Below are 14,616 nucleotides of genomic sequence, written 5' to 3' on the forward strand. Positions count from 1 at the left end.
TTTGATGGATCAGGCTAGTCTGGGCTATCCAGGCAGAGTGACTGCGCATAAATTAGTATGCTCCGGAGACAGCCCCCCCAAGCACTGACAAAATGTGTGAGCCGAAGGCCAAAAAGTGTGGGCAAGCTACACCAACTGAGCCTATGGGGAACACCGAGCACAAAATGGCTGACCTAACCCAGCACATAAAATGGCTGCCAAACAGATCCAAATGGCTGACCATTTCTGTGCTTATGGCTGATTATTTAGGTAAAGGCAAACGTTTCCCCTGCTCGAAAGCCATTCGGATCTGACTCCAAGAATGCGTGCTTTTCCCCGACTCCAAACTGAAGAGCCAACGCTGTCCGAAAATAATTTGCAGCTGTCCAAATGTGGTCTGGCTTTTACCTTTTGATAATCTGCTGCACACTACTGAATTGAGAAGCAGGATGAGATAAATAAAAAGATTCAAATCGAATGAAGCAATAGGCGCCATCTAATCTGACACAACCATGGGTCCTCTGATATACGCCACAAAAGCTGTGCCTCCATCCTTTTGCCTGGCTCTCATTCACCACTGAGGCCACAAACATAAACAACACTTATAATGGCTAGGTACCCCAAAGGTCTGCCACCCCCAGCAACTACCTACTCCCACCAAAGCAGTCCCATTGGGCTACTAGCTCACCCAGCAATGTGCCGCTCCTAAAGAATTGGGCGGAGGGCAAGAGCTCCAGGGACAGGCCAAAACAGGCACCCAGAAGTGGACCCATGCTGAGCCCCAGTGGAATACTGCAGGACCATGAGCCCCCCAGGTTCCCCCTTCCCACCGGGACTCCAGCTAACTGCCAACCCACGCTCGGCCCACACGTGCCACCACTCCAGGCCCAGGCACGTGCCCCCCGCCCCTGATGGCCACCCCAGCCCCAAAGTGTGTGGAGCGGACCGCTGCACCATCCCTGCAGGCACTGCATTTTCCAGGCCCCAAACCTTCCATGGCCGCAGTGTGTGGCAGCCCGCAGCCAATTCTTGTCCAGAGGCCCCCGGAGCCAGCTAACACCATTGATGTCCGCGCTGCTGCCCCGTCGGGCCCAGCGCCGCCGCCACCTCTGCGCCCTGCGCTCCACTCGCCGAGCCGCTCCCAAGCCAACTGCAACTCCTCTGCCAACCATCACCCCGCCGACGAGCTCCACCATGCATCCCCTGGCCTCAGAAGGCCCAAAAAGGGAACCACACACAGGAGCTCAGCCATCGCTGACAACCGCATGGGACTACTGGGGAGAAGACGCAGGGCCGTGCTTAAGCCTTCTCAGCCCGGCCCCTTCCTGATTCCCATATATGGTGCTTTTGGCGCCAAACCCAGCCTGCCTCATCCAGCTGGGAGGCAAATGCGCCTCCCCAGCGCAACAGCTGGGCAGCTGTGGTCTGTTGAACCGTGTTTGCAGTAGGTGAAATGAATGCTTCCCCTGGGTGATGGATAATGGCATAGTAATTAAATAATGTGGGAGGGGAACTTTTTGTTTGCAATCAAGTCACAGCCAACTTACGGTGACCACACAAGGTTTTCAAGGCAAGAGACAAATGAGGTGTTTTGTCATTGCCTGCCACTGGTAGCAACCCTGGACTTTCTTGCTTGTCTCCCACCCATGTACTAACCCTGATTAGCTTCTGATGAGATTGGGCTAGCCTAGGCTATGCAAGTCAGGGCAAGAGGGGAACTACATTTCCCATAACGCTGTGCAAAAATGTGCATGCAGACTTAAATGATCACAGGACTTTGTTTAGTTTTTAAAAACCAGGTTATTCATCTATATAAATTGTCTGCTCAGTGGCATATGATAGGACAAGTCTCTCACTGTATGAAACCCGATTAACAGGCTTTAACTACTTCTGGCCAAGTGACTAACAGAAAATCAGGTTTTTTGTTGTTGTTGTCATTGGTGAATGGAATGTGACCTGAACTACTGGGTGTTTGAGCATCTTTAAATAAAAGATGGCAGAGTTATAGCTATTTGTATAGAGATACCTGAAATAGCCTCTTCAGTGTAATGATGATTTCGGAAACTCATAGATTTCACTTTGCACAATATATCCGAAATGCAAGTGAATGATGCATATGTAATCTCCATCTCTAATGTAACATACAAATTGATTCTTATAGTAATCTTTATCTTATTTTGTTACTACTTGACATATGGCTTCTGGCTCAAAGGCCTCATATCGTATTAATATGAACTGAATGCTTAAACCACTGATAACTGTGGTAACCAAAAAAAGGTTCTGCATGTGTGGGGAATATATTTATTTCATAGTAAAACATTTAAACATGTGCCCCCTTCACATGTACTCTGAAGTGGTAGAAGAAGAAGAGGAGGAGATTGGATTTATACCCCACCCTTCACTACCCAAGGGAGTCTCAGAGCGGCTTACAAACTCCTTTCCCTTTCCCTCCCTACAACAGACACCCTGTGAGGTAGGTGGGGCTGAGAGAGCTCTGACAGAAACTGCTCTTTTTCAAGAACAGCTATGCCAGAACTATGGCTTGCCCAAAGTCATCCAGCAGGTGCAAGTGGAGGAGTGTGGAATCAAACCCAGTTCTCCCAGATTAGAATCTGCACACTTAACCACTACACAGTCAAGAAACAGTGGTACTGCATTACCTGCTGCTTGTATGGACCATGCTACTCTTTGATATTTTGCCTGTATCAGCACTATTTAGATTTACAGGGCTTGTGTATGCAGGTTCCCCTCCTGTTACAGTTCCAATACAAATGCTGGATTGATAATGAAGCTGTCTTGCAACCTTACAAATCAGGTGTCTGCTATTGGAATATCTTCCTGTTATGGGACAAGCTGGACCGATACACTAGGGCTAATTTCACAAATGTTGGATAATGCACTTTCAGTGTGCTTTTGCAGCTGGATTTTCCTGTGTGAAACAGAAAAATCTACTTGCAAATAATTGCTAAAGGGCATTGAAAGAGCATTATCCAATGTGCATGAAATTATCTTATCCCAAGGCATACTAGTAACATTGCTCTCATTCAAAAGGGGTTATAGTACTGGATTTGTTCAGAACTGGTTATTTTGCATACACCCAAGAGATTATATCCAAAATTTCACCAGGACCTGTCTAGAATTGCTGGATGCTTTGTCCCCTTGATCTTAGCAACCAGATAATCGATGCTTGATCCTTCCTTATGTTGAGGATACCTGAACTGAGGCAACTTTGGAGAGTAGATTTTGTCCCATCACATCCCTGCTGAGTTCTCTGCGTCCCCAAACTCTGCCCTTTCCCAGTTCTGTCCCCAAATCTCCAGGAATTTCCCAACCCAGAGCTGGCAATCCTGGAAGGCCAACCCCACTAGAAACCATTTCCATTAGAAGCCTCCCCCTCAATTACCCCTAGGCACAAGAGGGCCGAGTGCTTTGCTAGGCTTTTTAGCTGCCAAATGAGATGAAAAGGCAACTGCTCATCAGGGAGCTGCACAGCTCATTGGCCCTGCAACTATTAAAATGTCATTTGAAGGATGCATTGGAAGGATGAGTGTGATGGGGGACCTCTAACGCATGCCCCTTTGGTGACTCACAAAATGGCAACCTGCAGCTATGCTGCTGCTGTCTCTGGAGTCAGCCTTCTCTCCACTGGTGCTTTTACCAGCACACGGAAAGTTTGGGCTGGGACACAACAGGAGGAAAGGTCAGGCAACAAGTGGGTGATGCCCACATGCCAGCACACTTAGTCCCCTGATCTATTGCGTGGGTTGCACTTCTGCCCCACTTGCCCCTGCATGAAGTGGCAAGGAAGGGGGGAAAGGAAGGAGAGATGGGGCATCTGTTCCATCCCTCCCCACCCTCTGCCCACTCTCTGTATGCTCCATAAACACTTAATTGTTCAAGAACACTCGGATTTGCTAACCAAATAACATACATATCAATTTAACTGAAATATAAATCAGAGAGACAGGAAGGGAATGATTTGGAATCCAGATGTAGAGATGTGACATTTTGTATACCTAGAGCCTCACCAGGCCAGCTCTAGGTTTCGGGGACTCTGAGTAGCTCTGATCCAAGGCCAGCATAACCGATGCACCACACTGGTTATCACTTAGAGTCTAGAGAATCTATACACACAGGTATGCCAAGGAAAAAAAATGTGTGTTGCATTATACAGATTCTTTTATGGTAAGTAGTTAATGCCCTGACCAGGATAGCCCAGGCTATACCTTCCGATCTCAGAAGCTAAGCCAGGTTGGCCATAGTCAGTATTTGGATGGGAGACCACCAAGGAATACCGGGGTCACTATGCAGAGGCAGGCAGTGTCAAACCACCTCTGAACATCACGGGCCTTTAAAACCTTACAGCGTCCCCATAATGTGGCTCCAACTTGACAGCACAAAAAAAGCAGTTAAATAATCAAGAGCACTAAGACTATGACCATCACTTGGGCATCTCCTTAACTTCATAATGTTGTCTGGTTTTGTACACTGGTTGCGATGTTGTACAGAACCATCATTCCATTTAGAAAAAAAATCAACCCAGATGGGGCCATTATGGAACATCTAACCATCTTTTACAGCTCCCTGCTTCTTCCATTTTATTTCTTATACTTAAATCCCCTTCATGGTTCTGGAAGTACATGGTGAGTTACATAAGCCCCAGGCAATTTCCCATCCAGGCTCTGACCTGCTAACAATGGCACATCATGTGTTTGGGAGCAGCTTTTCAAATGTGACATTAGTCCTTTGCGCACTAGGTCTTAAATCCTGGTTCAACCCTGTCCCCGAACTTGCATTCTACACTACACTTGAGTTCACCCTTGTAATTATCTCCGGGTATTTTTTTTTGTTTTGTTTCCACATTACATTGAGGTCTCCCCGGTTTCACTCCTCATTTGTCCCGGGATAAGCGGATGTTGTTATAACCAGGGATAGATGCAAGGTATTGTGTCGTGAGTTAACTCTGATAAAACCAGGGATGAGAGCCAAGTGTGGAAAGGACCATTCTGTAGAATTGCTGGGTTTGTTGACAATTTGGTTCATGCCTGATGGTTCATTTTCAGGTCCGAAGCCTGCCGTCTTAGTGCTGCCTGGCATACTGACAAGTAGTGCAACTTGGGTGACTAATATGCCCAACAACAGCCTGGGCTTTGTGCTGGCAGATGCTGGCTTTGATGTTTGGTTGGCAAACAACAGAGGCAGCAGGTGGTGTAGAAAACACCTACGTTTTTCATTGGATCAAGAAGAATTCTGGGATTTCAGGTAGGTTGAACAGGAGGGCACAAACCTACAAATGTGAGTGTTTTTCTATCTTTTCTTCTTCTTCTTCTTTAAGGCCATAAAAGCAATTGCTTTTGGTATGAAGTGTTCATTGCTAGTACATTATGCTATGGATACAGTTTCTATCTGCACAGATGTTTTCACAAACTCCATGAAGTAACTGATTATGAGCATTTAGGCTGGTTCCACATGGAAATGAGAAAAGCCGGCCCTGCTGTGGAAGCAGCAGAAGGGGGCGGGTGGTGGTGGAGGGAGGCTATGCAGGCACTGTCCCTGCTCCGATCACTGCTGCCCCTGACCTCCCTCCCCCCAACACCTCTGTTGCATTGGTGAAGAAGGGACAGGACAGTTTCAAGTGAGGATGGTAATTAGTCGAGAGACAGGCCAGAGTAATATGGAAAAGTGTTTGTTGAACCGATTTGCTTTTAACTTCCAAGCTCTCTGTTTCCTGGACTCTCTGTTCTTCTCTGCTGAGCTGCATCCTGTAGCTGTTCCCTAACTCTCTACCCTTCCCTGTACCCCTGTGCTATTTCTCCAGCTACTCTCCTAACTTCTGAGTTCCACATACAGCTTTTCTTTTATAGCATTAACAAAGAATACTATGGCCCTGGTCACACGGGCCGGATATCGCGGGGGGGGGAGGCGTGGCTGTTTGCCCCGAAGCGAACTACTGCGCTGAACTACTGCGCGGCAGCGGGATCAAACATCCCGCCGACTTCCCGTGGTTGGGGGGAGGTGCCGATCATACCTCACTCCTGCAGCGCGGCAAAGAAGCGGATCGGTGGGTTTTTTTTCTTTTAACCCAAGTATTTGCATGCTCTGTTGGGTGCTTGTGCGCATCCATGGAGACTTGGGGGGGGGGAAAGCCTTTTCGTGACAGGACATGGGCGGGCGCCAGATGCCACCGGAAACGTGATCAGACGCCCGCCGTTGCCCCATGGTTTCCGGAAACTAGTACCTCCGAGGTACTAGTTTTTTACCCCGCATCTTCGGCGGGAAGCCTCGGGTGAGCCACGGGAGCTCTACGCTTCCCAGATGTGGCGGTGAGATCGCACCCGGAAAATCCGCCTATCTTCCGTCCCTCTAGCGTGCCTAATGCTCCATGTGACCGGGGCCTATATTGAGATTTTAAATGAAGAAATAGTTTCCAAAACCCCTGCATATCCCCTTGAATGTATACGTTGGGAGTCCCCGGTGTGGTGCCTGTGGGGCCGTGGCACCCGCCAACACCTTTTGAGGTGTCTGCCACATGCTTTTAAGGAGTGGGTGGGGCCAGGTAGGGCTTTTGCCCAGTAAGGCTTCCGATTGCCTTTTGGAGGTTTGATTGGCTGTGCAGATTTTTTTTTAAATGTTGTTTTGGCAGCAGCTGCCACCACAGCACAAGGATCTACACTGAGAGGGCAATCCTCTCACCCATGTTATTTAACATCTTTATGCACCCCCTTGTCCAGCTGGCACAGATTTTTGGACTTGGGTGAGCAGCCATCCAGATGCCACCCCAAAGTACTTGGCCAGTGGTCTGGAGGCCATAGTTGGTTGGTTAAAGCAGAGCCAGCTGAAATTAAATCCATCAAAGATGGAGGTTCTGTGGCTGGGCCGGGGGGGGATGCTGGGTTGGGTTTCCAACTCCTGACTCTTGACGTGGTGCCACTAACATCTGGACCATCTGTCAGAATTCCAGATGTACCTGCAGGCTCTGAAAAGTGGGGTACCACTGGTGTACAGGCTTCCTTACCATTCAACCTGTCCAAGTTTCATCTGTTGCTGGACTGATGAGGTCCCCCCCCCTGCTTTTAGGCTCAAACTACATGAGACTTCTTAACAAGTCAGGTCTGGTGTTCCCCAGACCCAACTTGTGTTCCCTGCAGACACACAGCACCTGTGGGAAACATCATTTTAAAAGTCTGGGGGCCTAGGACCACAGCATGGGGGGGGGGTTGGAGGGGCTTCTGCCTTTCCCCATGCCATTTGGCCAAATCAAAATGGGCCTGGGGTAGTTATTCTACCCATTTTGGAGCTACATGTACATGAAAAGCGACAGTCTCTGCAGCTGCTGTGTGGCTTTAGGGAAAGTGAGTCAAGTCTAGGGAGCCTGGACACAATGCGTTAAAAGACCAGTGGCTGCCCATGAAGCAGATGCTGGCATTTGCCTGCCCCCCTCTTCTTGGATGAAGCATGAGGGGAGAGCAAACCAATCATGGCTCAGCGCGGGAGTGCTGGCCAATCAAGGGCAAGCTCGCCAGCCAGATCTGGGGGCAACCGCCCTTCCAGGGCAGATCAGCCCAGTGCAAGCTCTGGAGAGGTCGGAGCTACGTGGCTGGGTGGAGAGAGAGTTTCCACGTGGAGTGTCTATTACCGGCAAGACTCCCTGTCGGCAGTGTGCACCTGCTGTAGCAGGCTAGGTTTGGAGGGGTCTGGCCAGGGAAGGGTGCGGGGAGGCTCTAGGCTGCTTCTCCCTCCATATACTCCCTAACAGGGAGAGGGCTTGTCCCAGGCGAATCACCACCCTGTTGGCCAGGCGGCGTGGTGGGGGTGACTGCTAGGCTCCCCGCCATTGCTCTCTGCAAGTTGGCTGGGGAGATCAGCTGTGAGCAAACAGCACCGGGCGGCTTTCCCCCCATGTGTTTGGGTGGCAGTTGGGATCACAGTGGCGTTTGCCCTTGCCACCTTCCAGGGTTTTTTGGGGGGTGATTCCCTGGCAACTGGTCCCCTCCACTCCCCAGGTCCAGTTAGGTCTCTCAGGCCTTCACCCAGCTTGGACCATGGTGGCACCCACCCCTTCCAGCAGCTGCTGGTGGCCATTTCTCCAGTGCCCCCCCTTCACCCTGTCTTCAGCCACCTTCTGGACTCTGCTCACCAGCAACGGGGCTTGTGCGATGCAACTACTGGCTGTGGTTCGGGTGACTGTTTTGTTTGTTTGTTTTTCCTTTGTGTTGTGGGCACTGGGGATGGCGAGTGATTTTTCCTGCCGGCCCCCGGGATCAGCCAGGAGGGCTGGCACTGTAGGCTCATTTGGCTGGGTGATGCCGGGGCCTGCCAGGCGGCCAGGGTTGCAGCAGTGCCCATCCCTTCCACCATCCGGAGGCTTTTACAGGGGCTGATCCCCAGCATCTGCCCTTACACACACACACACACACACACACGTACACCAGGTCTTGTTAGGTTTCTGAGGTTCACGCCCGGTTTGAACTACGGTGAAAATGTTCCAACCCTTTTATCATTCTACTTGCCCTTTTCTGCACTTTTTCCAATGCTATAATATCCTTTTTGAGGTGTGGTGACCAGAACTGTACACAGTACTCCAAATGAGGTTGCAGCATCAATTTAAGCAGGGGCATTATGATACTGGCCGATTTGTTTTCAATTCCCTTCCTAATAATCCCCAGCATAGTGTTGGCCTTTTTAATTGTAGTCGCACACTGTCTTGACCTTTTCAGTGAGTTATCTACTATGACTCCAAGATCTCTCTCTTGGTCAGTCTCTGCCCTATTCCAAGAAGATGCTGTGCCACTGAGCCATGGTCCCCGTCCATGATTACGCACTTGGTCCCTTAAAACCTACTGGTGGGGAAGAACACCTGAAGCGGCCTCCCACTGAATTAAACCCATGTCCCTTAAAGAACCTGGTGGCTAGGAAACCCAAATACCACCCATACAGAATCAGACCCTTTCTGCCCCAACCCTTGGTGGGGAGGAAGCCTCAGTGCCACCTCACAGGGCAGAATGCCCTAGACCTGAAGATAAATAGGGCAACACACATGTTTTCCAGCTGCAATACACATGATCAGAAGCACTGGTTTGTTGCGGGTGTACATCCACATGCACCCAAGCTTCGAAGTATGTGAACACATGAAACGTGCCCTATACTGAATCAGGCCATTGGTCCATCAAAATAAATACTGTCTATGCAGACAGCAGCAATTCTCCAGGGCTTCTAGTAGAGAGCTCTCACATCACCTGCTACAGGATCCTTTTAAATTGGAAATGCCCATAACTTGTGTTGTGTTTCATTCAAGGGGCGGGCGGGCAAGAGTCTTGTGTAGTTTGGCCCTTTGTGAGAGAGACAGCTGAATTGTATTGGCCCATCTCTCAATCTCTTGAGCAGTAGGCTTTCTGAGATTTGGGCTTCCTTCCATTTGGTAGCTGACAACTGGAGTGGCCCTTTGTTCCTCCTGGAGTTGTCTTTGTTTCTCCTGACCTAATCACTGAGAGTGAGCCTTGGACTGCAAATCCACCCACTCCGGTAGGGATAATATGGGATTAATTGGCTGCCTTTGAAACCAAGTGGGAAGTTTTGATATCTGCTCTGATTGACTCAAGTAGGGAACTTTTTTTGCCTGCTTTGTGTTGTTCTTCAGAGAATCTTAGAACTGGTTAGACTATTGCTAGGGGTGGCAGGAGTATGCTGGGTTGTGCAACAGAGAGCACCTTGAGGCACTGAAGGATGAAGGGCTATTCCTGAACCAGCCCATCATTTGTTTGTGGCATGGTGGGTTGGAGAAGGAACACCCTTTGTGCTGAGCAGCATTAACCATACCCCTGGTTGTCTGTGCAGCAGACTGGGGGAGGGATATGAGACTTGACACAGTTAATGTGCAGTCTAGGATCAACTAGGTCAGTAAGGACATTGGCCAAGTTAGAAGTCAGGGTGGATTTGCCTGAAATCTTTGTTAAGCTGTGGGCTACCTTAGCTGTAACCTGACCTAAAAAGGTAGTCAGATTGTGATGGCGCAGACCAGCTATTTAATATAGTTTGATCCAGTTATGGTTGCACTGTGGCATTGTTTACGACTGGGGTGCCAGTTTTTGTTGCCTATCTGGTGATGCACAGCTGTGGAGCATGGAACATTGGTGCCATTTCCCTGGGTAGAAGCAATCTCCTGTAAAACAGAGAGAAATCTTGAAGCTTTTCATAAGCCATTATAGGTGCATCTAAACAATACCATGGCTCCTGTTCTGAGTACCTTGGATGACGGTCAGGATAAAAGCCAAATAAACATATAGTGAGGATATATGATCTCATTGTCCAGCATGTTCTCTCCCTAAGATCAACATGAAATGAACTCACATTTTTCCTCTACCTACCAGACAAATAATATTGACATTTAATTTCCATTTTGAACAGTCTTCCCAATATGAAGTAGTAGTAGCAGTTATAATAATAATAATACATAGCATTTATGTAGTGCAAAGTTTTCAAGCACTTCACTGTAACCTTTACAACAAGGTATGATGGTATTACAATTGTGCAGCTTAGGCTCGCATATGGCCACCTAAGTATTTACATGGCAGAGGCAGGATTCAGATTTTTACAGAAACAGTCTTCTCAGAAGGCATTTCATGCATGCTAAATGAGGTGATGCCATTTAGGAGGTGTTAAATAACAGCTTTTCTTCATCTATTAGAGAGGTGTGTTCTTGTGAGCAAGGAATTCATTGTTTGTGTGGTTAAGTATTTTCCACCAAAGACTTACTATTGCATTTCTTTCACTTCTCTCTCATTAGTATCAGGGGTGTGTTGCTTCAGAAACCTCTGCTGTGGGTTCACATTCTGCCTTTGGCAAGTCACTTTCCATCCTCAGGCTTCTCTGTCTTCAAAGGGACAAATGTATTGTATAATGTATTCTAAACAGTAAATAAATTCAAAGTTAACTTACAGCACTGTGAATAGTTATAATGTATGCTTTCAGCTGCCTATTTTATTTTGTTTCAGTTTTCATGAAATGGGAATGAATGACCTGCCAGCCATTATAAATTTTATTCTTGCTAAAACTGGACAACAGCAACTCTTTTATGTAGGCTATTCCCAGAGTGCTACCATAGGTATGTTGCCCAACTTGTACAATATTATTGTACAGAAATGCTAAACAATTTATGGTGAAACTACCCTATGCTGTATTTGTTGGTCACTTTACACAGGGATATTTATCCATTTGTTGAAGTATGTGTGTTTTTGAGTGGTGCATACATGAGGTGCATACATAAAGGCCATACATCCTTAAAATTAACTAAGTTTGTCAGACATACAGAAATTATATTGTAAAACAGAGCAACCATGTAGTTTTTTAGCTTGCAGGAAAATAAGAATTTCGATTTCTGAACATCGAATGCTTGCCAAGTGTTTAATCCATGGAGTAGTATATTTATCATGGGACTTTTAAAAACAGCAACAATATAAAAGAAGAAGAGATTGGATTTATACCCCACCCTTCACTACCCAAAGGCGTTTCAGAGTGTCTTACAATCTCCTTTCCCTTCCCTTCCCCTCCCCACAACAGACACCCTGTATGAAATATACAATCTGGTAGGTGAGAACAAAAACACACCTGTGTTTTTCTGAAGGAATATTTTTGAATCATCCCATCATTTTGGCTGAGTTAAAGGCATTACATTGCCCTAACGTATATGCTTGTCTAAATTTAGAAATTGTTAAATAATAAAAATAAGACTGGAGAGCAAAAGCATCCTTAAACACAATGTTATAATGTAGAGGAGAACATTTATAACAAACCATGTTGTTTACTGTTCCACTTGTTGATAGTACAGTGGCAAATCAATGGCGATTTCATCCTGTATCTAAAATTATTAACCTTTAGCTCAGTCTTGGAGTCTCGTATAAGTTAGGGAGTTCCAGTACAATTGTGAATCTCTTTTACATATAATGGCTTCCCCAATTATTTTAATGATGGGGTGAAAACATGCCAGCTCCACTGTGAAATGAACATGATGCATGCAATCTCACCACTGAAATCGGACAAATCTTTCATGTGTAGGTGTTGTATCTGAACACTGGGGTGCATGAAGTCTAAATACAACATGAACAAATTGCAGAGGTCAAATACACCTTCATAAACTTCAGTAGACCTGGGAACTGTTTACAATACAGTCACTCCCAAAGGGCAGAGAATACCAAATAGGACAGTATCAATGTCATTAATGTCGTGTGTGGGTAGAAGCACTGATAGGATTTCAAGGGTGGGGTGGGAAAGCCGTTTTGAATATGTATTTAGATATATTAACAACTTCTGATTTGAAAACAATTATGGATTTCTGCACACTAGTCTTTTAGTCAACATTGTTTAGTAAACAATGATTGCATGCTCTGGAAATATGATCACGTGCTCTGGAGCCACCTGAGTCTAAGTAGTTAGGATGAGATGTAAATATTTTAGATAAATACAACATGTCTTTATATATTGGGTCAAAGAGATGGTGAACCTTTATGCTATTCCTAGTGGGATTATCAATTTGTTTATCATTTTGCCAACACTCATGTTTCATTGAGTCTTCAGCTACCAAAATCCCAAAAGCCAAAACCACAGTCCACATGACATTTGTTATTAGGACCAACATGGTTGTAAACAACTTGCTGTCAGATTCAGTCTATGCACCATCACTCACATCAACCCAGAGAAAATAACTGCAGGGAGGCTAGACAAGGAAGCATCTTTATATAAATCAGCCATTGTGGTTTATATGGTATTCCCTGACCCCTATAAAAGCCTCCAATCAGGTTTACACCTGACAAGGCCAAGCCAGACAAGTTGTTGGAAGCTTCATCTATGGAGCTCTTAGCATTTTTTAAAAAGAGCAAGTATGTGGTGTTCCAGTCAGGCCTGTAACCAGAATTTTTGAATTGGGGGGGGCTTTAAATGTCAGGCCCCCCCCAAGGGAGCACCACAAAATAAAAAAAATTGAAGTTGGGGGGCCTGGGCTGGATGGGAAATCAGGGGTCCTTGGCAGTAAGTCATGGGGGGCAGGCCCCAAGATGTCTCACTGTAGCTACGGGCCTGGATCCGGTTCAGATTGGGATTGCAACACAAGGTGGAGGGGGGGTTAGACTTTGCCCCACATTATTTTCCCCAACCTGAAATGAACCAGTGGAGCTGATAGCTGGATCATTGGTTTAAACATGTAGGTTCTGGCTTGTATGGAGATAATTAAAGGAAAAGTTCCATTTATTAAAGGGAACTTTGTTCCTTTCTTTTTGCTTCTGCCTTGTGTGCCTTCCCCAGGCTCTTAAGGGTAAAAAAAAAAAACCCTTAAGAAAGGCACAGGCTACAATAGGGATGTGCATAAACTAGGAGAAGGGGGAAACTGGGAAACTATTATCCTTCTCTTGTCTGAAGTACTATGTGACCTTTTGGCCATGCAAGCAAGGGGTTGGACTCTAGCCCATTGTATCTCTGTGTCCGATGGTTTTCTACATCTCCTATAAAGTGTATTATTTTCTTTCAGCTTTCATTGCATTTTCAGCCATGCCCCAGTTGGCTCAGAAAATCAAAATACTTTTTACGCTTGGTCCTGTGTATTTGCTGCAGAATAACAAATCCCCATTTGGTAAACTTGCGTATACACCTGCTGACCTTATGAAGGTATGTATGTGTTTTTTTTTAACACATTGCCTCCATAGGCTTGGATCCTAAGCCTTGTTTCCACTTGTGCCTCTTTTCATCCATTGTGGAGGTCCAGTAACTTATGCTTCTGTACTAAACACTGGGTAGTCATGCCCATCCCAGAGTTCCCTTGAGACTTCATGCTCACAAAAGCTGATATTAAAAAAGGCATACTTCAAGCAGGAAAAGTCCTCTGTCTTTTGAGTTGCTGACATTTCCATTATCAGGACATTTTGATCAGATGTTCTCCATATCATAACAACAATGGTTGCCAGTGGTTAATTATATCAGATAACTTCCCAAACTGGGTACACTGCAAAGGAAAGATATCAAATTTATCAGAATAATCTGCTTTCCATGGCATGGCAGAGCTAAGATTCTGGCTTGCCCCATCTCCTTCTCTCACTCCTTTGTGGGATGGGGCCCTTTCACTGGAGGCATTTTGTTCAGGGGTCCACAGAATTGGACACCTTGGCCCGATTCATTTGAAACTCAGGTGCTTTTTGATGGGCAGGCAACATAAGATCCATGGCAATTTTGACATTAAAGCCACTGCAGCCCCCTCCCCCAACAATCCCCCCATAGGGATTAATGATAGATATGCCATTTTAGGTCACTCTTTCTTCCCCCCTGTTTTGGGAGGGCAGAGCCTTTTCCCCCTCTGCAAGTAGAATAGCTGGGGGGCATCTTATTCAAGGGCCCACAGAAATGGCCCCATGGTTCAATTCAAATGGGTGGGCAGATAGTAGTAGCTCCCCTGAAATGGTGTTATTTGATTGAACAGCTACTCCAGACCTCCCAAAAAAGTTCCCTGTAGACAATAATGGCAGAATTGCTATTGTCAGAGACCCAAGCCTGGGTCCCGCTGGGTCACTGCTCCTTGTCCCTTGAGCAATACCCAGCGCATAAGTAAAGCAGACCTGTAAAATATATAGCTTTATTTAAAGCTTTGAAAGGGTTTCA

The 14,616-nt window shown here is 46.5% G+C and overlaps 1 protein-coding gene across 2 annotated transcripts in view; it reads left to right on the forward strand.

Annotated features, from left to right (window-relative positions):
- Positions 1-14,616, forward strand: part of LOC107121647 (lipase member M-like) — a 30,724-nt gene that overhangs the window by 9,631 nt on the left and 6,477 nt on the right. For both annotated transcript variants that reach the window (XM_015424610.1, XM_015424609.1), the window contains exons 4-6: positions 5,043-5,241; positions 10,971-11,080; positions 13,496-13,632. In XM_015424610.1, coding sequence (XP_015280096.1) covers positions 5,043-5,241; positions 10,971-11,080; positions 13,496-13,632 — 446 coding nt within the window. The remainder of the gene's footprint in view (positions 1-5,042; positions 5,242-10,970; positions 11,081-13,495; positions 13,633-14,616) is intronic.

Source organism: Gekko japonicus, unplaced genomic scaffold (genome assembly GCF_001447785.1).
Source record: "Gekko japonicus isolate JY-2015 unplaced genomic scaffold, Gekko_japonicus_V1.1 scaffold422, whole genome shotgun sequence".
Lineage (NCBI taxonomy): Eukaryota > Metazoa > Chordata > Lepidosauria > Squamata > Gekkonidae > Gekko > Gekko japonicus.